Here is a 24,939-nt window from a genome sequence, read left to right as displayed (position 1 = left end):
GACTATCAGAGAGTCTGGAACATAAGAAGCCCTCAACAAGTGTTTGTTGAATGGATGAATGAAAGAGCCATAATATATAAATAGAGAAGGTTTACCAGATTTATCTTAAAATGTACAAGATGATAAAGGTCTAGATCTGCTTTAGCAACAGCTATTCCCATCATCTTTTTCAATATACAGCATGAAGAAGGAGTGGTAATGTTGGGATGTCAGAGAAAGATGCTCTGAAATAACAGGCTTTCATTGGATATGCTTGCCAGGCTGTCACAATTTTCAAGAATAGACATCCTCACATTTAGTCAATACTGGCATAATGCAGTGAAACATGACAAAAGATATGATCAAATGCATTTGCCATTTATTTTGGAATGCATGACAATATCTATTCACTTAAGCAAAAACATACAAACAACACCCAACTGTGTTTGAAGACAAGATATCTTTGATCAGAATCTCTGAAATATCCCTTTGACTTAGCTAGCTATTAATATAAACTTTATTAATTTGTACCTGACAGTAATTTGGGATTTATTATTATTTAGACTAGTTGAACTAATGTCTGTCCCAAATCTGTGAAGGAAGAGTTAGCCAAGAAAGCAAACGGTGTGAAGTAACTTTGTCAAGAAATGGGGCAGGAGGTAATGATCTATGAAAAAGAATGAACTTCCCTAATTTTAGTTTTTAGGGAAGCATAGCAAAAAGAAAAAGTGCATCAGAGTCCCATAGATTTCCTTTTGAATCCTGCTTCTACTTACATGGAGAGTTTGGACCTTCATTTGCTTTTTCCGTAAAGAAAGATTTAAAGCTACACTGAACTTCACAGTAAGAATTAGAAAATACATGCATGTATGTAAAGCACCTTACAGAACCTTTGCATTTCATGTTTTCTCTGTCTGGAGCATTCTTAGATTAGTACTTTCTCATTCAGGACTCAACACCTTTAAAGTTGAGAATGATGGGTAGGGCTCTAGTACCACTCTTCACAGATCTTATCTAATTCTGAAATTATCTTGTTTATATGTTCACTTATTTCTTTTCTGTTTCCTTCTCCCTACTTTACCCTGCCCACCATACACGTACTATAGAATGAATGTGATGAGCTCCATGAAGGCAGAGATTTTGCCTTTTTAGTTACTGTGATAGTCCTCCCTTATCTGTAGGGAATGTGTTCCAAGATCCCTAGTGGATGCCTAAAACCACAGATATTACCAAACCTTATATATACTATGTTTTTTCATCTATATGTATACCTGTGATAACATTTATGCACAGTAAGAGATTGACAGCAATAACTAATAATAACAATAACAACATAATAACAATAACTAAAAACAGAACAATAATAATAATATACTGCAGTAAAAGTTATGTGAGTGTGCCTTCTCTTTCTCTCTCTCAAAATATCTTATTGTACTATACTCACCCTCCTTGAGATGATGCGAAATGGTAAAATGTCGACATGATGAGATGAAATGAGGTGAATGACCTTCTGACAATATATAACAAGCACTTTATGGCTTCTCTTTGGCATATCCGAATTGCCAGCATCACTGCTCTTTGAGTCCATTATTAAATAAAATAAAGGTTACTTGAATATGTACTGTAATACGAAGACAGTCAGTCTGATAACCAAGACAGCTACTAAGGTGACTAACGGACAAGTAGTGTCTACAGCATGGATATGCTGGACTAAGGGATGATTCACATCACAGGTGGGACAGAGTGGGACAGTGGGAGATTTCATCATGCTACTTAGAAGAGCATGCAATTTAAAACTTAGAAGTTGTTTCTTTCTGGAATTTTTCATTTAATATTTTTAGAGCACAGCCAACCATGGGTAACTGAAACTGTGGAAAGTGAAACCACGGATAAAGGCAGACTACTGTACTACAAAATAGTACCTTCCTTGTAGTGGGCACTCAATAGATATTTGTCGAGTGGCTGGACAACTGAATGAATGCTCACGAATTATTAACTCTCAGTGAACTTATTTGTTAAATTTAGAACAGGTTTATCTGTTGTTTATAAGTCCAGTGAGAAATTCTCCTAGCACTTTATAGCAGTACATTATGTATTTTCTTTAAAGTATTTTTCAGTCTATGGCCATGCCACCCTGAACAAGCCCGATCCCGTCTGATCTTGGAAGCTAAGCATGGTCGGGCCTGGTTAGTTACTTGGATGGGAGACCACCTAGGAAGACCAGGTGCTGTAGGTGTGAAAAATAAAAAATAAGGGATTGTAAGCTGACAAGATCCTTGCAATCTGTGAGGTAAATCAAGGGTTGCCTCGCCTAAAAAAAATAATAAAATAAAATTTTTTTATGTCACCCTAATTTTTAGCATTAATAAAGAGATAATCTGCTTTTTTGTGAGGAGGCAGAATTGTTATATATTTAATTCTTAACTCTTTTTTCTGGTGCCATCTGCATTTTTTTCCATTTATTTATTCAATCACTTAAAAAAAAATCCTATAACAAGTATATTTGTATAGTAAATAACTATTCACCTATTTTCTCCCCAACTAGGTTCCTTAAGGGAGTATAGAGGTCAGCATCTTGTCCACCTAGAACTTTCTTTGCTGTATTGTAGTTATTCCAGTGAGAACTTATTGAATCAATAAGGGACTAAGTTTGAAACTGGTAGTAGTTATAGCATCCACTATGCTTGTCTCTTTCTAGCTCTACTCCTATGAATGCATTAGGTATCTTGGCCCAGAAAGAAATTAATTTTGAATCATCACTTTTAAATGAAATAGTGCCAGGTATACAGGTAACACGATTAATTATAGTAACATCTGAATCATTGTAATCATTTCCAGGTAACCATTGTGTGAATAAATGAATGAACTGATGGTTAGACCCATATAATGTGGCAGCTATGTTAGAGTCAAACTTACATTTTTAACTAAAGAATATTTGACTATCTTGAATATTTAATGATTATAATATAGTCCATTATCAATATTTTTTATTGAAAAAAAAATTGTATTTTAGAAGAACTCACTACATAAGGTGACAAAATTCCAAAATCAAATTACATGAAAATATACATCGCAATTTCTTTGTACAATAGGTGAGAAAAATCTGTAGTATAGAAGAATAGAGGCAAGGAAATATGAAGGGTTAAGGAGAAGGGTATGAGGGTAAACAGCATTTTTAATAGCAAACCCAGAAGTTAAGTAGAAAGCCCGTAGCTGTGCATGCTTTATTCATCTGACCTTAACATTAGGTAACCAAAGGGCAAAAATAAAACCAAATCAGAATTTTGTATAGTTTGGGGTAAATTTCAGTAAATTGAATTCAGAACCAACTCTTTTAGTTTTCGGGGATAATGACAGTTCAAGAGCTCTCAACAGCCAAAAGTGTTATTGCTGCAACCAAATCCAAGAGATGGGTGCAACATGAAAACATACCATTGATAAAACTATATACTTACATGCTTTATTTCATTTTTATTTCTTTATAGACCTTGAGACATAAAGGTAGAAATACTATGCTAAATTAATTTTTCACACTTATACTTTCATTGCTTTTAATAATGTTATTTTAAATTAGCCTGATAAGTATTAATTGGAACTGTATGTTTTAGCATCCTCAAATTGAAAGAATAGTTACAGAATACATGTAAATGATAAATTCTCGGGGGGAATTCTCTCCTTCCTTAAGTAATCTTAATACACTGTCTAATAGGGTAGCAACTAGCTGCAAGTGGCAATTTTAATTAAAATTAATTAAAATTAAAGTAAAAAATTAAGTTCTTTAGTTTTAAGTGCTCAGTAGCCACATGCGGCTAGTAGCTACGCTATTGGACAGCACAGATATAGAACATTTCTGTCATCACAAAGAGTTCTGTTAGTACTGATAGAATACCATATACACACTCCATATCCTTTATTTTGCCACTTTGTACATTAGATTTTTTTTGGAATTTGAAAACAAAGTTTAATATATCTTAGAAATACTACCTTACTAACTTTTTGAAATCTCTTTTCCCCAAAACGATTGTTTTATCAACTATGTATTTAAATCAACAGATTCTTTTTTCTCTTTATTTTTCAGTTTATTAACATAGTCAACACCTGACGTTTTCACCATTATTTAAAACTCCAAAATCTTGGTGAATACAGTTGAAGCAGTCCCTCTAGGTGTTGTTCACTCTTAAGACAACACAGCGTATGACAGTGTCTCCATGTGCCTCTTACCATATACAATGGAAAAAAAAGAACTTATTAAATAGTGATTTTTCTCCCTTTATCTTATTAAGTAAATTATATGGTCCTTTTTTATGGGAGCCTCCATAGTTAGAGATGTAAAACAGCAATTTCTTGGTTCTATAGCATGACATAGTTCAGAGCTGAGATTAGAGAAACCCCGTAGAGTTGTTAATACTTGAGGGCATCCCCAACTAGAAAAGTATGTGAATTTAGGCATGGGAGGAAGGAAGGATCTGCTTTAAATTTAGTGTAGGGTCACTGAATCTTAATGATAGATTAAACAAGGGAGGTAGAATAATGAATAGGGGTATGCAGTGTGTAGCACTAATACCAGAAGTCCATGGTTTGTGGCGGTTTTTTAATGTCCTTTCCCATATGGTTTTGAATAGAATAGGTTATGGCAGGGATGAGCTAAGGAATAGCTTTGTTAATGAATAAATAGGAGTAATTTTTTTAACAGGAGATTTCAGGCAGTTTATTTAGATTGCCTGCTTATGTAATGAATCATGTGATTAAAAAACATTTCTGATCTTAATAATACATTAAGTGAAGATGCTAAGGTATTTTTTTTTTCCTTTATAGAATAGCTTATATTTACATTTCAGAGCCAGCTCTAACGGTGAGATCCTTGGGTTGGGATTTTAACTGCCTTAATTAAAAGCCACTTGTATGGAGCTTCTGAGTATTGGCAGCATCAGCCCTTAGTTAGGGTTTGGTGTGCAGTATTACTTTCATTCATAGTGTCAGTTCACTTGGATAAGCTTTAATTAAATTGTCATTTGGAACCAGTTTCCAACTCTATGTCCTTCACCTAAAATTAACTAGGTATATAATATTGGTGACAATCTTCTTATAACTTTGCTCTTGGCTAAGACAGCTACTTTCCTTAAAATATCTTCGCTGCCCTCCCACCTACATATCTCTCAGAGAGTGATGCTCACAGTTGATTGTGGAAAGTAGCTCGTTTGAATCAGAAAACCTGACCAGACACACTTTAAATACCTCTCTCTCAGGGGTGTTCTTTGGAAGAGATTACTTAGTATTTCCAAAAGGAGAGGTTAAGTAGGTTGTCTCTGGTGCCTTGGTTAAGTAGAGTGAAGGGAAATGTAACTCTCCTGACTCCTGGGTCCCAAATGCAAACACTGGCCTAGTTGTTCCCAAACTTTCTCCTTGACACGGGTGACTTGAATGGTTTATTTTCACTTGATGAGCCACACCCCCAGGCCACTTTAGTATTCATGGCAGACCCCAACACTAAGTCCCTTTGTTGTCTTTGTTTTTTGCGTTTTTTTGTTAACAAGAAAAGATAAAATTATAAGACATCTGATTATAGACTGAGGTTCCATTGCTAATGGTTCCCACCACGTTTTTCAGCAGCTCAAGAGAAAGGGAAAGGCCCGGATGGGCAACATAAAGCAGCAAAGCAAACATAAACATCATGTCTGATCATCAGTGTGGTGCTACCAGAGCGGGAGAGGATACACAGTCTTCATCAAAATATAAAGATGGGTCTTTGCCAAAAGCAGTAAGATTGTTTAGCATTTAAAAAATTTTGAAGTTTGCTATAGAAGTGAAGGTCTTTAAGAAAAAAACATTTTTTTAAGAAGAAAGAAGAAATGGATTAAGATTTTAAAAAGTCTACATCATCATCTGACTTAGGCATTAACTGACTGAATGACATTTGAGCAGATTGTGTGTGTGTGTGTGTGTGTGTGTGTGTGTGTGTGTGTGTGTGTGTGTGTGTGTGACAGAGAGGGAGAGAGAAAGGGAGGGAGGGAGAGAGAGAAATTTAAAAGAAAATGCTGTTGTGTAAAAAACAAATTAGTATTGCCCCCACATCTTCCTCATCGATGGTTTTATTTTAGAACTTACAGAGGTTGCAAATAAGACAAATATCTGATTCAGAGTTTCACTTATCCAGATCAAAAGCATAGAACAAGGGTTGGCAAGAGTGCCCAACTCTTGAGAGGGGGAAAACTGGAATAACAAGATAGGGCATAATTGATTTACTGTATATTGGCAAAGTAGTGGGAGCAGTCCCACAGTGTGAATGTCTTCATATTCTTTTATTCCAGATAAAGTTCTTACATTATTAGTAAGGAGTGGAGACTCAGCAGGCATTGGGCCAAAGTTTATAAGAGGAAGAGCCTTTACTAACCCTCACGGGATAAAGTTTACTTACTGTTCTAATTGTTCTCCTTTTACCTCGATATATTTTCCTTACATTTTTTTTTTATCCTACTATTTCTTTCCCAGCTGTATGTGGCACCAAGGGCTGCCCTCTCATTGTGAAGGCAGCAACAGACATTGAAACAATAACAAGTTGCTCTTTGATATGGCAGTTGTCCTTCCTCCACAGCATGTAAAAGTACAAAATCTATAGTCTGTAACTGCTCTTCATTGCCTCTTGCAGCAGAACAGATGTGAAAAGACTCACTGGATCTCATGACAGAGATCTAGTGATCTCTTTTGCTTATAGTTGGTCACTCTTATTACCACTTAATGCCTACTGTTCAGAGTAAGTGTAAATGGTCTCATAGAAAATTCTTAAATATTACAACTATGAAAGTGTCAGGTGGGAAAGAATTTTAAAGGTAACTTATTACAAACCTTTATTTTACAGAAGAAAATTCAGTCTAAGAGGAAATATGTCACAGTCATGAAGAAAATCTAGACTACGGAACTAAATTAAATTAAATCCTAATCTGGCGATTTACTAGTTGGAGTAACCTTTGGCAAATTATTATTGTCTCTGAGCCTCAGTTTCCTCATTTGTAAAATGAAGATAATACATGTAAAAGGTATTATAAGGATCATATGTTAACATAAAACCTAATTCTTGGTTTATAGAAGTTGCTTAATAAATGTTCAGTTGCCTTTCTCTATCCTTCTCATTTCCTTTGCTCAGGGTCACTCAGATAATTAGTGGCATAGCTAAAATGAAAACCAGGTTGTTCTGACTCCGAGTGTATATATTTACTTTGAATGAAAAAACAAAAAAGTTTTTTTAAATTTCTTATTACAGAAGTAATAGAAACTTAGAAAAGATAGATATACAGAAAATAAAAATGAGTCATAATCCCATAATACAGAGGGAAATTTTAATATTTGTCATATACCTTTTTTCTGTGCATAACATATAGTATACATACATATGTACATTTTTATATATATGTATATGTATACATATAACTTAAGCAGAAAGGTATATAATTTTGTAACCTAGTTTTTTTTAATGTGTAATGACTTTTAATGTTATTAAATATTGTTCTACATTGGGGTCAACAAACTTTTTCTTTAAAGGCTAAATAATAAATATTTCAGGCTTTGCAGGTCATACAGATTCTATTGCCTCTACTAACTATACCATCATGGTAGTGCAGCCACAGACAGTATAGAAATAAATGGTAGTGGTGGTGTTTCGATACAACATTATTTATAAAAGCATACAGCACACTTGGATTTGTCCTTTAGGCTGTGCTTTGCTGATCCTGGTTCTACATCATTATATTAATGGCTGCATAGTATTTCATTTATTTATTTAACTATCCTATTATCAGATATTAAGCTTATGCCAGTTGTGTGTGTGTGTGTGTGTGTGTGTGTGTGTGTGTGTGTGTGTATGTGATGATAAACAGGGCTGCAATGAATATCCTTGTAGCTAAATATTTGGTTTACATGTATAATTATGTCTAAGACTAACTTGTACATTGCTACTGCATTATATCAAATTGTCTACTAAAATTCAGCCTTAAAAATTAAAACATTTCTGGTGTACAAGTGTTTATTCGTTTATGTAGCCAATCTTTGAAGTAGTACATAAAATTGAGCTTTATAAAATGGTTTTAGGTTAAAGTAAAACTTGTAAAAATGTTCTTATAATGGTTCTCGTTATTTCTAGGATTGACTTTTGACTTAATTTATGTTTTCCTTCCTGCAAAGACTTACAAAATGATTAATTTACTTGATTTTGAAAAGGGGAATTTTTAAGAGCATTTATTGAGTGACTGATGTTTTATTTAAATGTTTATAAAAAAAAACATTTATATCTATTAGATCATTAAATAGTTGGAAAAACTTGGCTCTCTCACTGTTTCCATAAAGTATAGAGAGGAAATATTGCCCTTGAGGACAAGGTCTTGACTGACTGATAGGAGGTTAACCTCGCACTGTTTTTCTTTTGGGTCTTGTTCCAGCTAGCCTGTGAGAGAGAGACAAAATCAGTAACAACAAAAGCTGTTTCGTCTTTCGTTTGCTTCAAACATAGTTCTCTGGTGTTTAGGGGCATTTCTTCAATTTCGCTGATGTGTACAGTTATCTTCCAAGTTTATTTAATGTGATTAATCTTTTTTTTTTTTTTGTAGATTTGAAGTTTAACTGCAATATCCAAATATATATTATAGCCAGAAAGTAGTTAAGCTTAAGGCAGAAAAACTGAAGATGAACACAGATTTTCAATGATGAAGATTATTATGTATCAATTATTATCCATTATTTTGGTGCTATGTAGTCTGTAGTGAAGAGGTAGCGCCTTTTCTCATTAATTTCTTGGACTAAAAATGATCACCTTATCATCCAGACAAAATTAATAGCATTTCTAGAATTGTAACAAATGATTATTAAACATATTCATTCTCAAAAAAGACTGGCCACTTTAGGCAAGACTTCTCAGAACTTAAGAATCAGTAAACTAGAGAGGCATGGCTATCTGGGAGAGCCTCTAATTCACACATCCTGAAACAATGCTTCTTAAACTTTGGTCTGGTGAGAATTACCCAGAGGGCTTGTTAAAACACAGATTGCTGGGTCCCAGAGTTTCCAATACACTAGGTCTGGATGGGTCCCCCACATTTTGAAATCCTGTGGTTTCCAAGGGATACTAATACTGCTTGTCCAGACACCATACTTTGAGAACCACTGTTGTAGTTCTCATATTATATTTATATAATAATAATTGCTCCATTTTTTGTTGTTCATGATTTCAGTTTCTGCAACTTCACAATATCTCTAAACTTTTTTTCCCCCCTGGAAAGCTAAAATTTAGCATCTTTACTGTTTGTGAAATATACTCAGCCTTACTCATCTGTAAACAGTTTCTTAACACTTTAGGAATTCTTTTTAAAAATCAGGATTAACCTTTAAAGATATGAATTCATTTTAATAAATTTATGATTGTTAATTCAATCACTTTAAATATCTAACTTTGCAATTTTTGTATCATTTTCACCCACATCAAACTTTTAGGATAGAATTTTGAATATAACCATATTTCTAATCACAGTGTTAAATCTTATCCTTGGTAGTTTTTCAGGATGGCTAAAATCCACTTCCAACTATGTGCATTTAAAGCAGTTTTTGTATTTGATCAGTTTTATCGTCATCCGAGTGATCTCTTAAGATGCTAATTGTCAAATTTATTTATAGACAAGGGGTGTAATAAGTTTTTCAAGTATAGTATACAAAGCAAAACTTAGTTACAGTTGTTGGAATGAAGAATTCGGTTGAAGCCAAAAGATGTTTTTAAAACAGCAGAATATAGTCAGTTCAAAGCCTGATTGAAAGCAACTTCAGTTTTATAGTTTATTTCAAACAACATCTTCATTGTTTTCTGGAAAGATGGTATTTGAGAAAAGAAATGTCTCAAGTTACTGTTTTTATGAGGAGAGAATTGCCGAGTCTTTTAAATGGTTAATGAGAAGAAGTAATAGTTAAACACTTGGAGCATTGATTTCTGATTTGAATTCTCCAACACAGGCCAGCCCTGAGGGAAGAGGGAAAAAAAGCTTGCTAATTAACATTTGATTACTGATGCCACCTTCTCATTCCCTTTGCACCATCCGGTTTCAAGTGTTTTTGTTCAGGAAGGATTTTTAGGAGGGTTTTAACTTGCATCTTAGTAAAACAAATTCATGTGCAACTGCAATGAGTATATAATATGTTTAAAAAAAAAAGTAGAAGAAAAAGAAAAGTCTTGGATATGAAGTGTGTGTTCAAACCCTAGTCTGAATCAGAAGTGATTGGTTTCTTAACTATACGCCTTTCAGAGCACCAGTGATTGCTAGGAAACTGGGTGCCTTCTTTTGATTTAAATACGTATACATACACACACACACAAATACTAATGTGTTTAGGGCAATTATTATTTAGCAAACTTTTAACCAGAGCATCATTTGATAGTAGGAAGTACTTGGAGTTTGAAGTTTGATACATTTAAAATTTGGATAAGTTCAGGTTCTAATATGACCAAAAGTCTTTTTCTTCTAAGGTTGATGAGAGAATGAGATAGATGTCTGTAGGTTCAGAATGCTTTTTGTAAGGGTTATAATTTGCCATAGTAGTCTTAATTCAGAAAATCTAGAAACCAGGGTGCTAGAAACCAAGGTGATAGCTGCTGCAAGCCCATGGCAATGAAATATTTTCTAATTTTTGCCGTATTAAAATATTTGATATGTAAAGAATCAAGGATCTGAGTATAAAATTTTAAAGATGTTGAAATAAATTAATAGAACTTTATAACTATATCACTTAGCTACTGGTAGTCTGTCAAGCCATAGCCTCACTGATAACATTTGGTTGATGGAACAGTTATTTGGGAAACCAGTATGACAGGCTTTATTTTCAGATGAGATCTCATAAGGGGAAAATATTATTTAGTCTTTTATAAAAATCTAGACTTTTTAGTGTAATACAAGCAAAAACAACGACGTTTCTTCATCCAAGAAAAATAAATCACCTTAAGTGTTTATTCCTTACCTGAAATTATTCGCATTTTCTTTTTTGATGTGTTGTATTTATTAACTCTTTACAATTTTTCTTCCATTTTCTAGCCTTAATGGTTGAAACATTCCTTCATTACTTGTCTTAGATATATTTTGCTCTTCCTGTTCCTAGGATTAGATCTCCAATATTTTCATCAAACCATGGAATTTTAGAGCTTTGAAACTAGGAAGTGATGTTGTTTTATTCTCTTTAATACTGAGTAAACTAAGTCTCAGCGAGGTTCTATCAACTGGCCCACAGTAAAAGCTGGGGAAAATTTAAGACTAGAAATCTTGTTCTCTGCCTCTCTTTATGCCACAACAGCTTAAACTTTGTGACTTTTCTTTCTATTAACTGTTTCACTTGGATAATAGGTATTATTCCTGAATGAGTTTTAAAATTTCCTGAAATGTTTTTCAACAGTTTGACCAACATTTAGCTCACAAGAAATGATTTTATTATAGATGACAAAGTTATCTACTAAGTTTTTGTTTTTCAATTTACACAACTCATGTGATGCTAAATCCGAGCCTCAAAATATAGTTTAGCAGAGTAACTTCCTAAGAATATTTTTGTTAAAAATGCTGATAAAATTTAACTAAAAACAAAAATTGTTTGAAAATCTACAGAACTCAAAAGAAAATTTTGTGAGAGATGAATATATGATTTCGTATTTCCCAGTGCTTTGTTTATCAATGAGATTTCCATAATGAGGAAATATGAAGTTTGAAGTGGAGATCATTGCTTAGTATTTTACATTAATTTTAGTATATAGATGTTTATTAACAATGAAAAGCAAATAATAAACAATCAGTGCTGTATTAATTCTGTACCATTTCAAGTTAATCTGATTTACATTTTTTCTTAGTCTCAAGCAACTGTCTTATCTGAAGCAGTGGGGAAGAAATGAAATTCTCCTTTTAGAAAATCTAGAAAACTGGAAAATCTGTTGTCAGTTTAGAACACTTGATCCAAATACAATATAGTTTGTAACATAATTTTGATGTTCAGCTGGTAATCAAAGCATTTATTAAATTTCTTCATAACTAAGTGAAACATTTGCATAGTTTAGCAGCCTGAAATCTCACAGATTTAGAGCTTAATACACAACAAGAATTGAAAAGATTATGAAGGTTCAGCATGATCTTGAGCCAATGCTGATCAAAGAAAATGTGTAAGACAAAAAGGCCCTCAGGAAATGTTACCCTTGAAGTGCCACTTGTCTTTAACTGGAATTTAACACAAATCTCTAAAGATGAAATTCCATCAGAAGTAGCACAATAATGGCAGCTGGGCATGCCAGCTACAGCAACCCAGGCTGTGTGTGTTCTTTTCTCTCTCTCTCAAGTGCTCTCAAATCTCTCAGATCAATCAGTTGATCTCTCAATCTCTCCCCTTCCCTCTTCTTTTCTCCTCCCCCTCCCTGTCTCCTCCCCCTTTTTAGTCCTTCTCTCTCCCTCCTTCCTCCCTCTCTCTCTCTCCTTCCTTGTCTGAGGGAACTATGTCCTTCATTTGATTCATGATGACCTTAATCATCTGCATCATTTTATACACAGCTGTAATTTGTCACTCAGGCTTTCTTAATATTTTAAAAGAATAATTTTTACTTTTGCACATTTCATATTTTTTCCTGCCCCGCAGAATTGTGACTTAAAATTTTAATGAAAGAAAACCATCAGTAAAGATAATGGAATTTTTATATCTCCATTAATAAAACCATCACCCACTTTCTACTTTTGCTATCTTATCATTTATGTTTCTTCCATATAATGTTAAAACCTGCCTATGGTTATAATGCTGACAAATGTGGAATTATTTTTGAAAGACTAATTTGTTTTCACTTAAGTTATTGTTTAGTGATTGTGGTTTAACACAAGACTCTTGATTTAATCTCAGAATCTCTGTGAATTTATCTTTTCCATTAGAACAATCAATCATTAGCCTAATATGCTTTACTTTGTACCCTCTCAGCCAAGTTCTGTCTGCATTAACCAGTTTATTCTATGACAAGTTGCTTAACACATGTCATTCTGGGGAGAACAATGAAGCCAAATACTTGTGCAATGGCTAACATTACTCTAACTTTGATCACTTTTGTTCAGCACATCAGTCTGGCATTGTGCTTTATACCAACATAACACTATAGCCAGAACATGCTTTTCAGGCTTAGAATAGCAAAGGAATGTTATTCAATTCAGTGCAGTTACAGATGAGTTAATGAAAGAAGAAAAATACTGTTTATTTCATAATACCATATTGTTGTGTTTTGGAATTAAGGTGGAATTTAAAGAATCCCAATCCAAAGTTACTTGTTTGTATACTCAGCTCATAGTATTTGTGTATACTCTCCAATGCTGGGATAGCCTTGCTGCAACCTTTCCAAACAAATACAAATATTTGTCCTGCCTTTTTTTTTTTCTTCAAAAATAGCTGATGAAGCTTGGTATATCTAGACAACGTAATTGAAAAATAACTTTAAGAAAGGAATGTTTTTGGCCTTGAGGCCTAAAGTCTTTTCATATTCCCCTCTTCTGTCCTATCCCTTTCTTTTATTAATATAATGCTTTGGATTTATGGAACACCTTCCTCTTTAAAAGCACTAATGTTTAAGCATGGCAAAGTAGTCTTAGCTAGTGGAAGTGGTCAGAGGTTAGCCCAGTTACATTTGGTTAAATTGTGTTGATAATGACTAATGAAAATTTTCAAACTTGGTGTGACTGACCATAAACAAAATACGGCATGGTAGACTGGCCATTGCTAAGAACCTCTGAAGAAAAGCTGTTTGTTTGAATTGAGTGGGGATCAAGCCACGCCTCCAAGCTCCTCAGTTCTCATTTACTAAGTCTTTTTTCCACAGGTGTACATTAGAGATAAAAATAGATTGAATTCCGTGTTGTGTTTTGGTTTTTTCCTTTCCCCAGTGAATATATATCTCTGTTTCACTGGAAAGGTAACTTAGATGTGTTTATGTATAATAAACAGTAATGTGATGCAAAATGCTGTAATTGGACAACTTGATACTTTAGACTTCTGCATTTTAAGAACATGAATGAATACTGCTTGTTTTACGTACTGAAGTCTTGTTATTGAACATATTATGTGCAACATTCAATGCTAGCTTTATTTGTTACAGTAGGGTCATCCTATAACTAACCCGAGGAGTTAAGATAGATAATCTCTCCATTCTTACGATTTTATAATTATTTTTTCTTTTTAAATACAAAACGAAATAGAATTTTTATAACCTATTTTAAACTGAAGAAAGATATGATACTTACTGGATTATATAGAGTTTAACCTTCCAAGACTTTATTCTGGTAAATTACTTATCCCCACTTTTTTAAAGTGAAAGGTATAATTATTGCATGTTGAGAACAATAGTTTTTCAGTATTTAAAATAAGAAGTATTATTACTGTATTTTCTTTTCAAGAAGGGCCTAAATAGTATATTAATGGATAGCTCTCTGTTAAATATTCTGTTATAATAGTTTTTAATTTGGGATGATTTCAAAGAAATAATCTGTGTTGCTTTATTAATAAGTTTTTATATCTTTGAAGCTTACATCAAACAATAAAAATAACCTCATGTTTACTCCTGCCCCCTCCACACACACACACACACACACACACACACACACAAACTACAACTCCTCTCTACCACCTAGAAACTTGAAATACATCTTCATTTGAACTATTGTACATCCTGAGTCATTTTAAAAATTAGATTATAAAAATTTATAATTATAGTCTGTCCTAGGCTTACTATGTACCTGAAGTTTCTTAACTGAAAAGAAACTCGAAGCCATCTAGAAATATATAAAAACAATCAGCAGAGGGGGTGATATTTCTTGAACTATTATTTCATCTAGCCTTCATTGAGAATCTGCTTTTAAATTTGGTTTAGATTATTTTACAAAATTTTTTCTGACTTGTGCTTTTCTAGTTTCAAATTCTTGTTTTGAATCTAGAAGAAAACAGAGGAAGTACAGTGTATACCACATAAATTGGCACCTATCCTAAGTCTTATGGTAACCTGTTTTAATCGCACTGTCTCTTTTTATAGGTAAAAAGAAATGTGTATGACCTTACGAGCATCCCTGTTCGCCATCAGTTATGGGAGGGCTGGCCAGCTTCTGCCACCGATGACTCAGTAAGTGACATTTGACTTATCAGTTTTATATCCTCCTCTCTCTTTTGCCACTTTCAGTCTAACTGGCTGTGATAATAAGCAGAAACTAATGCTTTGAAGGCTCCATTGAAAAAAATCAAATACATAATTTGAAAATAAGGAGTTATAATAATTTGAGTTCACTTGAAGAACAGATGTCATAAGCTAAGCAGATTAGCATTCTGTTGATAATATTACAATATCAATATGAGGAACTTAGTGCTGCTTGATTTGACTTAAGTTTTTCCTTGATGAAAAGAATATATTCAGACATTTCAGGTGAAATATCCCAAACACAAAAATATTTTTCCTAAATTACAGATATGCTAAAATCAACTAATCATTACATATTTAATTTTAAAATTACATTTCCCATAGTAGACTAGTACTTTAAAGAATAGTTAATTTTTACAGTTAATATTAATAGTACTCTATTCTTAAATATACCCATAATTTTTACTACCATAAAAAATCGGAAGAAAAGATTTAGTCTGTCATTTTTACCTATTATACTGACTTATAGTGATTTTCCTATTATAAATTTTAAAACCTTTACTATCTCTACCCTGTTTCTAAGTAATTATTGTTTTCCAAGAGAGTAAATTTTATCATTTAAGGAGGTCAACTGAAATTACATTTTGGCCACTTTCACCCATCATCTTGATTGTTCTAACCAGATACCCATTTTTTTTTTTAAGTAAAAATCAGAATATTTCAAGGATTTCTGAAGTTAAGTCTAATTCTTAAAGAAGGCTAAAAAATTGAGACTTCGTAAACATCTTGTAATAATAAATACACAAATAATGATTGTAAGAATTCAATAACCTTTTGTATTTCCTAGTAAATATTATATTTCTATCTGGATAATAATTACTACCCCTTTTTGAGCACTGCCGTCATATATTTTAATATGAAAGAATTCTTTATGGAAGACAGAAACATTTTTAAACATTTTGTTTATGTAGATGCCACTTGAGTCCAGTTATTCCACAATCTAAACACTGTACCTTTGAGAAATGCTTTGTGGATCATGAAACTTTAATCAGAAAATAGCTAAACTTTTGTTTAAAGTGAACCCCTCCAGAAAAATATTGTTTTTTTATAGGCACTTACATTTATTTCTAAACAACTGGTTTTAACATTAATATTATAGTATATCGTTAGAATTATTGGCTGATTGTCCATGGCGAAGGGGAAGGCCACGTGGTGGTCAGTTTTAGTTTGTTTTTCTTTTCCCCTATTGGAGTGAGAAATTTGACAGAAAATGTGCTACATTTAATTTTACAAAAATAAGATAGCAATTTTCATAAATGATAGCCTCTGTTTCCTGAGAAGACATAAATCAGAAATGTTTTTAGTATTGTCTCATAACCTCCTACAAGAAATAATAGCATTAATAGAAGAAAATAAGATCTGAGCATGTCACTTAAGTTCTCTGAGCTTCAGTTACTTCACTAATTTGCAGCATTGTTATGAGGATTAGCAAAAATATGTATACAAAGTAGTACCCGGCACAAAGTAGACAATAAATGAGAGTCAGAATGATAATTAATATTAACATAACTCAGAAAAGGATCACAGGCACAAATTGACTGGTTTAAGTAAATGAAGTGGTACCTGAGATTTGCTTCAAAATAACCTATGGGGTTGGGAGCGAGGGGAATATAAATATAAATTAAAGTTAGCCATCTGTTGATCATTATTGAAGCTGAGGAATATGTAGTTTGGGTTTATATACTATTCTCTCAACTTTTGTATATGTCTGAAAATTTCTTTAATAAAATGTTTAAAAAAGTAATTTTCTGGTTTAAAACAAGAATATCAGATAATAAAGTCCAGAAATGTAGCACTTCACATTTGGAAAAGCCAACTACTCTTGGATCCTACACTTGTAGAAGCCAGACTAAAATAGGCTTATCAGATGCAAGTTCCAAGAGTGATATGCAAATTTAGTGAAATATGATAAATTCTTCTGTAGCATAGGGCCTTATACATTTTAGGTTTTAATCATTGAATTGAGTTGACACAGTCTTTTATGAGGCCCGTGTTTTAATGACTGTTAAAACATTTAAATTTTTACCAAGAGTTCTAATGCAATTTCATCACTGTAGGAAAATAGGAAAACAGCTAAAACTCACCATATCCAAGATTATAATGCTACCTGGTGTTGCATCTAAGTCACAGCAAACACAAGAGGCAATCTCCATTAAGAGGCTTGATTCTTTTTGCCTCATTATTCATATTTGCACCTTGTCCCAGAACCTGTGAAATGATGCCTGCCCACATCTCCCCAGAGCAAATGTTGCCACATTGGCAGGATGTTGCCTTGAGCTGCATGATTTGATACAACAAAGATGTTTAGGGCCAGGCTGCTTTTGACTGGTGCCGTAGCAGATCCATCCACTAGCTCCAGTGCTTGAGTTTTGGCAAAAATGGCTTATAACTGTGTCTTCTAAGGAGATCCTAGCCAAAGAAATGTCATGGAACTGTTCTTTCATTAGGACTATAAAAACTCATAAAGCTGGTGCTTGTAATCTATATTGTTGCAGAAAATAGTGTTTTTATACTTATTTAAATCATTCAAGTGGAGGCATCTGCTACAAAACAAGATTGTCCTCACAGCCTAGGGCACGAATTGGGTACAGCTGAGAAATGTCAGCTGTGTAAACAGCCTGAAATGTGTTACCAACAAAAATATAATTAATTTCTTTCCAAGACAGTGTGCCATAACTTAATACTTAGAATGGTTTAACTTTCAGAGAAAGCACCTGAACATTTTCTTCCCAGTGCCAGAGTAGAGTATTGGTTATAAAGGTCGTTAAAGCAAGGTTAGTTTGCACTTTTCCTGCTTGGTTTCAGAGATTTGTGTGGCTTTGAATATATAGTAGCTTTAGATACCAGTGGCTTCCATGAGTTTATGGAAATATCTTAGATTAAGAAGTTAATGGATTTAGAATGATAGAAATGTTCTAAAATTAGGTTGTAGTGATAGTTGTGCAATTGTAAATTTACTAAAAATTATTGAATTGAACACTTTAAAAATGAGTGAATTTTATGGCATGTCAATTATACCGTAGTAAAGCTATTTTTAAAAAGAAGTTAATAAAGAACAAGAAGTTAATAAAGAACTTTTTCATTTATGTTTTTTATATTCATGAGAAATTACTTTGCCGTCACACAGGAGATGTTTTCTTCAGTGTATTTCTCATTAACCTTTGACTGAGCAAACAGGACAAAGAAATAGACTTCTTCTAATTAGATTCTTGTATAATCTTGAGTCTCTTATGAACCTGATAGACTACAATCTTTTGACATTTTCAGCACTACTCAGTGAAGTCAACAATCATTTAAAACATTGTTGTCCCATCTCGCTTCAGAGTTAAAATATTTTCTTTGCTTATAGTCATACTCTAATGGGGTATGGGATACTGTATGAATTGTCACTAACTCTTTCAGTTCCTTTTGCACTCTTTCACCAGGGAAATAGGTATCTAAAGCTTCACCAGTAGGGGAATGTTTTCATGCTGTGACAGTTCAGCTGTGAGAACAAGGAGTTGCAAGTCGGCGAAAATCTCATTTTACACTTTAACAAGGATGCTCTTGGTTTCCAGAGAGTAAAAATGAATTTAACAGGGTGAATTATGTCTGGACACCTTACTATAATGCAGAAAATTTGAATATATGTGGTTTATAAAACTCCAAGTTTTAATAATGCTTAAATTAGGAGGAAACATCCTTTAGTTTTTTAACTTTTTTGTTTTGTGCCTTTTTTTTCTTTTGAGGTTACTAATGATCTGTGATTTTATCATTGGCTAAGGAAGGTTAATTCAGGATTTGAGAAATTAGGAATTTTAGAATCATAAGTCCTTAGGCATGTGTTAAGAGTGAGAAAGCTACTTCTTAAATACTTTCACAATGAAAATAAGATTATTTCTAAGCAGAATTATCATACTGTGTCTTTTTTGTAAAATAAAAATAAAACCACACCCCCCCACCTTCCTTTTTAAAAAAAATAAAAATAAAGATTTTATAAATGAGAGAATGTTATCTTTGACCCTTTAGATGAGAGCCATTTTCTTCTATAACTTGTACCCCATACATTGTGTTGGGCTGGTGTCAAATTATGGACATTTCCCAGACACCAGATCCCTGCCCTCCAATGTACAGGAGCTACTGTGGAGATCCAGACTCTCACAATTACAACATGCTTATCACATTGTTGTTACCTACTAAGTAAACTCGTAAGCCTCCCCTGTAGTCATTCCATCTATTGCTGCAAGGTAAATATTTCTGAAGTGCCGAATGAATCATGTTCAACCTTGCTTACTCATCTTTATGACAACCCAATACTTGCTGATTATGTACAGATTTTTATGCTGGCATTTAAAATCCTTTATTCTTTGGTCTGAAACTTTCCTTCTAGGTTTATTTTCCTATACAGGCCAAAAGTAAACGCTTAATAAATATTTCTTGAATAAATGAATGTGATACCATAAAAATTTCAGTTTAGCTAAAAGCTCATTTGTCTGTTTCTCAAATATATTTGGTGCTCTCTCTCTCTCACTCTGTCATTTAATCTGTTCCTTCTATCTAGAATACCTATTGCAATTATCTCCTTCCTTCAAAACTTTTCTTTAAGAAATTTTGCCTATATCTCTCTTTTTATGCCACCTTTTTCAGCCTTCTTAGAAATTAGTTTATAGTTCTATTCTTCTATTTAAATTATTTTCATTTTTTAATTTTGTTTTTCCTTCATTCCAATGTTGCTAATAGATGCGAATGGTAAAAAATGGCTTCCCAGAAAAAGGGACATCTGATTACATTTTAATTTGTGCACAGTAGTCCCTCTTATCCACAAAGGATATATTCCAAGATTCCAGTGGATGTCTGAAACTGCGGATAGTACCAAACCCTATATATACTATGGTTTTTCCTATACATGCGTGCCTTTTCACTTAAAGGAAACACTTTATGGCTTCTTTTTGGCATATTTGAATTTCCAGTGTCACTAACTCTTGCACTTTGGGGCCACTGTTAAGTAAAATAAGAGTCACTTGAACACAAGTATTGTGATAACACAACAGTCCATCTGATAACTGGGAAAGCTACCAAGTAACTAATAGGCAGGTAGTATATACAGCATGGATACACCAGGCAAAGGGATGATTGACATCCCGGTTGGGACAGAGTGAGACAGTACAAGATTTCATCCTGCTACTCAGAATGGCGTGCAATTTAAAACTTCCAAATTGTTTATTTCTGGAATTTTTCATTTAATATTTTCAGACCACAGTTGACTATCAGTAACTGAAACCACAGAAAGTAAAGTCACAGATAAAGGGGACTACTGTATTTGTGTTTCTCCCTTTTGTAAATTCTGAAAATTGGAAGTAAGAACTTTTTTTCATCTTTGCTTATTGTGCAGGATCAAACATAGTATTTTATACATTCACTCATTTGAATTATTCGGAGCTCCACTAAATTTATATCTATGACTATAAACAACTAAATGATGAATTTATATGATCATGGTAACTCGCTCGATACACTGTTTGAGATATCAGTTTATTTTCCTTCTAATTAAATGAAGTTATCAAAACTCAATTTTTTTTTTAATGGCAAGTAAGATAACAGGTAGGAATGAGAAGCCACACTGAGCTGATTTGTACTAGTGTGTGTGTGTGAGAGAGAGAGAAAGAGAGAGAGAGAGAGAGAGAGAGAGAGAGAGAGAGAGAGAGAATACAAGTTCATTGAATCCCATATTGCCCTTATTTGGATGTTACTTAATGTATGAATTTCAGTTTCTTCATCCGCAAAATGAGAATGATGTTAACACCCTAGAAAGTCTATTGTGAAGATTAAATTGATTAACATAATATGTTGAACCACACAAAATTGTCATTTTTGAGGACAAAGTGATTATTAGCAATTTCATATGGTTTTACTTAATATGTAAAGTACATAAATAATGTAGGGTTTGGCAATTATGACTGTCAGTCCACATCTCACGCACCATCTGGTTTTGTAAATAATGTTTTATTGGAACACAGTCACACTCATTTGTTTACGTATTGTATACAGCTGGTTTTACTACAACTAACAACAGGGATGTTTAGTTGCAACAAAACCACATGGCCCACAAAGCCTAAAATATTTACCGTTTGGTCCTTTATAGAAAAAGTTTGCCAATCTCTGGTGTAATGCCTGGCATTTAGTAGACAGTCAACAAACATTAGGTCCTTTTCCCTTGAGTAAGCACCTTCTTTATATTGCATACACATGCAGAATCAGAAGCATTCTTTGATGGTTTCAGGATCATCTGCTATTTAAATTATTTTGTTAGCTTGTCCTAGGTCAGACAAATTTAGGCAATCTTTGGACATTTTCACTGGCTTTTTCTTTATTTGGCAAGGTCATAGATAGTGTTGCTTCTGACAGTAGTGAGACTCAGTAGCTTCAGGGGGGTCATTGCCCTTGTCAACATATGGAGTCTTCTACAAATAACACAGGCAAAGACTAAACAGACAGAAAGAACAACTTTGAAAGTAGTAGAAGGCAGTTTGAGTTTAAAAGGAATGAAAAGTTGTGAAATGGACTGTACCCTTAACAGAGAGAGTGAAAAGTTCAGGAGGGTGGATGAAGCACTCAAGGGACATGTTTCCTCAGTCAGCATGAGGGAGAATATATGGAAGTGAAACAGCCCCCAAGAGGAGATTTACAAGCACTAAAACCTGATGCTGTGAATCTTGATTTCAGTTGCTCAAAATCTCAATTCTGTAGACTACTTCTTTTGCCCATGATGGGATAACCGCAATGGGAATTGTATTCCCTCAATACACAGCTAGAAGACTGAATTAAATATGTGAAACAACTGTGGTCAGATATTAGACAACAGGTAGTAAGGACTCTGAAGAAGTAAATAAATGAGCCATATTGTAGTCTTACATTCTGCTTGGAGGCCATTTTTGGATCCCAGAGCAGGGAGAAGAAACCAAAATGGAACCTGATGATTTTATTTAGTTAGAAGAGACTGGAGTTCACCGAAGTCAAGGCAGCCAAACTTTCCAAGGCAGAATACTAGCAGAGAAAAAACTCCAGAAAACTACATAGAGTTGCCCTAGTCTTTAGCTGAATACCAATGTGTGCATGCAAACGGTGAAATTCTAGGAGACTGGGCAAAAAAACAACCGCCAGGAAAAAGAACAATTAACTGGGAGCTGTAAGGCAAACAATTCTCAGAGCTCATGTAGAATTAGGAATCGTGAGTACCTACCAGACATAGTAGAGACACCTCAGTGAATACATGGGGTATTCAAGAGATACCCCCAGAAGAATTACACCTTAGTGTGGTGGGTAAACTCATCCTAGAGTAAAGGCTACTCTAGGACTGCCCTTTTCAAAGGTTAAAAACAACTTTCAGAAGGAAAGAGCTGCTTAACAGATAACTGCCCAAAAGAACAGAGTCCAGCATCCAATTAAAAGTTACTATACATATATGATCAAGTAGGAAAATCTCAAACATAACCAGAAGAGAAATCAGTCAAAAGAAGCAGACATGCACGTGATTTAATTAAACTAGCAGATAGAGACTTTAGCTATCGTAAATATTATGAATATGCTCAAGGATTTAAAGAGAAACATGAACTCAATGAGGAAAGAATAGACATGTAAAATAGAATAATATATTCTTCTAGAGATAAACAATATGATATCTGAAATGAAAGTTCCTCTGGATGGGCTTAACAGCAGATTAGAAACTGTCGAAGAAAAGACTAGTGAACTTGAAGATGTACCAATAGAAACTATCTAAACTAAAGCATGGAGAGAAAAATGTCAACAGTAAATGTACAAAGTATCAGTGACCTCTGGGATAAAATCAAGCAGTTGGAGTCCTAGAAGGAGAGAAAAGACGAGGGGTGGAGAGACAGAGGTCAAAAACAAAAAGGAATTTTGAAGAAATAATTTCTGAATAATTTCCATATTTGATGAAAACTATAAAACTTATAGATCCAAGAAGCTCAATGAACCCTATGTGAAAGATAAACACAAAGAATTCTATCCTAAGGAGTGTCATAATCAAATTGCTGAAAATAAGTGATTAAGAGAAAAACTTGAAAGCATACAGAATAGAAAAATACATATTACACGTGGGAACAATTATAGACTATAGTTCTCATCAGAAACAATGCAAGCCAAACAAAACAGTCGAGTGATATTTTAAAAGTACTGAAAGATTTAAAAAAAAAAAATGACAACTTAGAATTCTATATTAGGTAAAAATAATCTTTCAAAACTGAAGGCAAAATAGACTTTCACACAAACAAAACCTGAGAGAATTTAGTGCTAGCAAACCTGCACAAGAAATATTGAAGGGAGTTATTTAGGCAAAAAGAAAATGATAACAAAATAAACTTGGTTCTCTATAGAAGTATGAAAAGAGCTAGTAATATAAAAATGGATTAAATATGACATTTTTCCTTATGTTTTTAATTTCTTTAAAAGATAACTGCTTAAAGAAAAATAACAAGTAATGTGGAGTTTTGAACATATATAGAGGTAAAATATATGACAGTAGCACAAAAGGCAGAGTAGAATTATACTGCTGTAGGGTTCCTGTGTTATACATGGAGTGGTATAAGGTAGTCTGTTATATTAAAGATACATATTATAAACCTTAGAGCAACAACTTAAAAAAAACACACAAAAATGTATAGCTAATAAGATTAAAAGAGATAAAATGGAATACTTAAAAATAATTTTAAAAGTAAGGCAAAAAAAGAAAAAGGAACAAAGATGGAATACATATAAAACAAATAGCAAAGTGGTAGGTTTAAATCCAACCACTGATAATTACAGTAAATATAAATGGTCTACACATTAAAGGACAGTGGTTGTTGAAATGAATGTTAAAAAGCAAGACTCAACTGTATGCTGCCTATAAGAAACATGCTTTAAATATGGCAATGATGAGGTAAACATAAATGAGTGGAAAAATATTTACCAGGCAAACTAAACATAAGAAAACTGTAATGGCCATATTAACATCAGACAAGAAACAGAAAAGGCATATTACCAGGACTAAAGAGAGACATTTCGTCATGATTTAAAGAACAACTCATTAAGAAGACATAACAATCTTAAATGTGCACCTAATGACAGTTCCAAAATATGTGAAGTAAAAATTGACAGGACCAAAAGAATAGACAAGTCTACAATAATAGTTAGAGATTTCACATTCCTGTCTCAGCAATTTACAGGAAAAGAACAGATAAAGGTAGAAGATTTGAGCAACACTCTCAACCAACTTGTCCAGGTACTTTATAGATACTTCACTCAACAATAGCACAATACAAGTTTTTTTCAAGCGTACTCGGTACATTCACCAAGATAGACCATAACCTGGACCATAAATAAATTTTAGAGGATTGAAATGAAGAATATTATCTCTGACCAAAACAAAATTAAATTACACATTTTTTTTTTTGTAATTTACACAATTGTAATTTATGTAAGTTGTCTATTCTCATATAAAATGTTTAGTAGTTTGTTTGTATATCCAATATAATCAACAAAAAAGCTACTAAAGGTGACAGGTACAATTAAAAAGGTCACAAAGTACAAGATTAAGATACAAAAAATCATGTTACTACATAGCACCAAAGAACATTTTAGAACTGGGATTTTCATTGCAATCCCAATAAAAAAGCAGTAGACTTTTTTTTGTAGAAATTGACAAGTTAACTCTAAAATTTATATGGAAATGTGCAGGAACTAGAATTCTCAAAATAATTTTATAAAAG

General features: G+C 33.3%; 1 protein-coding gene and 1 pseudogene across 2 annotated transcripts in view; both read left to right on the top strand.

The window, feature by feature from the left end:
- Positions 1-24,939, top strand: part of FAF1 (Fas associated factor 1) — a 377,081-nt gene that overhangs the window by 184,275 nt on the left and 167,867 nt on the right. For both annotated transcript variants that reach the window (XM_011367679.2, XM_023535057.1), the window contains exon 8: positions 15,035-15,121. In XM_011367679.2, the coding sequence (XP_011365981.1) occupies positions 15,035-15,121 (87 nt within the window). The remainder of the gene's footprint in view (positions 1-15,034; positions 15,122-24,939) is intronic.
- On the top strand, positions 2,096-2,215 carry LOC111744466 (annotated as a pseudogene).

This window comes from Pteropus vampyrus, unplaced genomic scaffold (genome assembly GCF_000151845.1).
Source record: "Pteropus vampyrus isolate Shadow unplaced genomic scaffold, Pvam_2.0 Scaffold135, whole genome shotgun sequence".
Taxonomy (NCBI): domain Eukaryota; kingdom Metazoa; phylum Chordata; class Mammalia; order Chiroptera; family Pteropodidae; genus Pteropus; species Pteropus vampyrus.
Note: the sequence above shows the minus strand (reverse complement) of the source record. Positions and strands in the feature narration are given on the sequence as shown.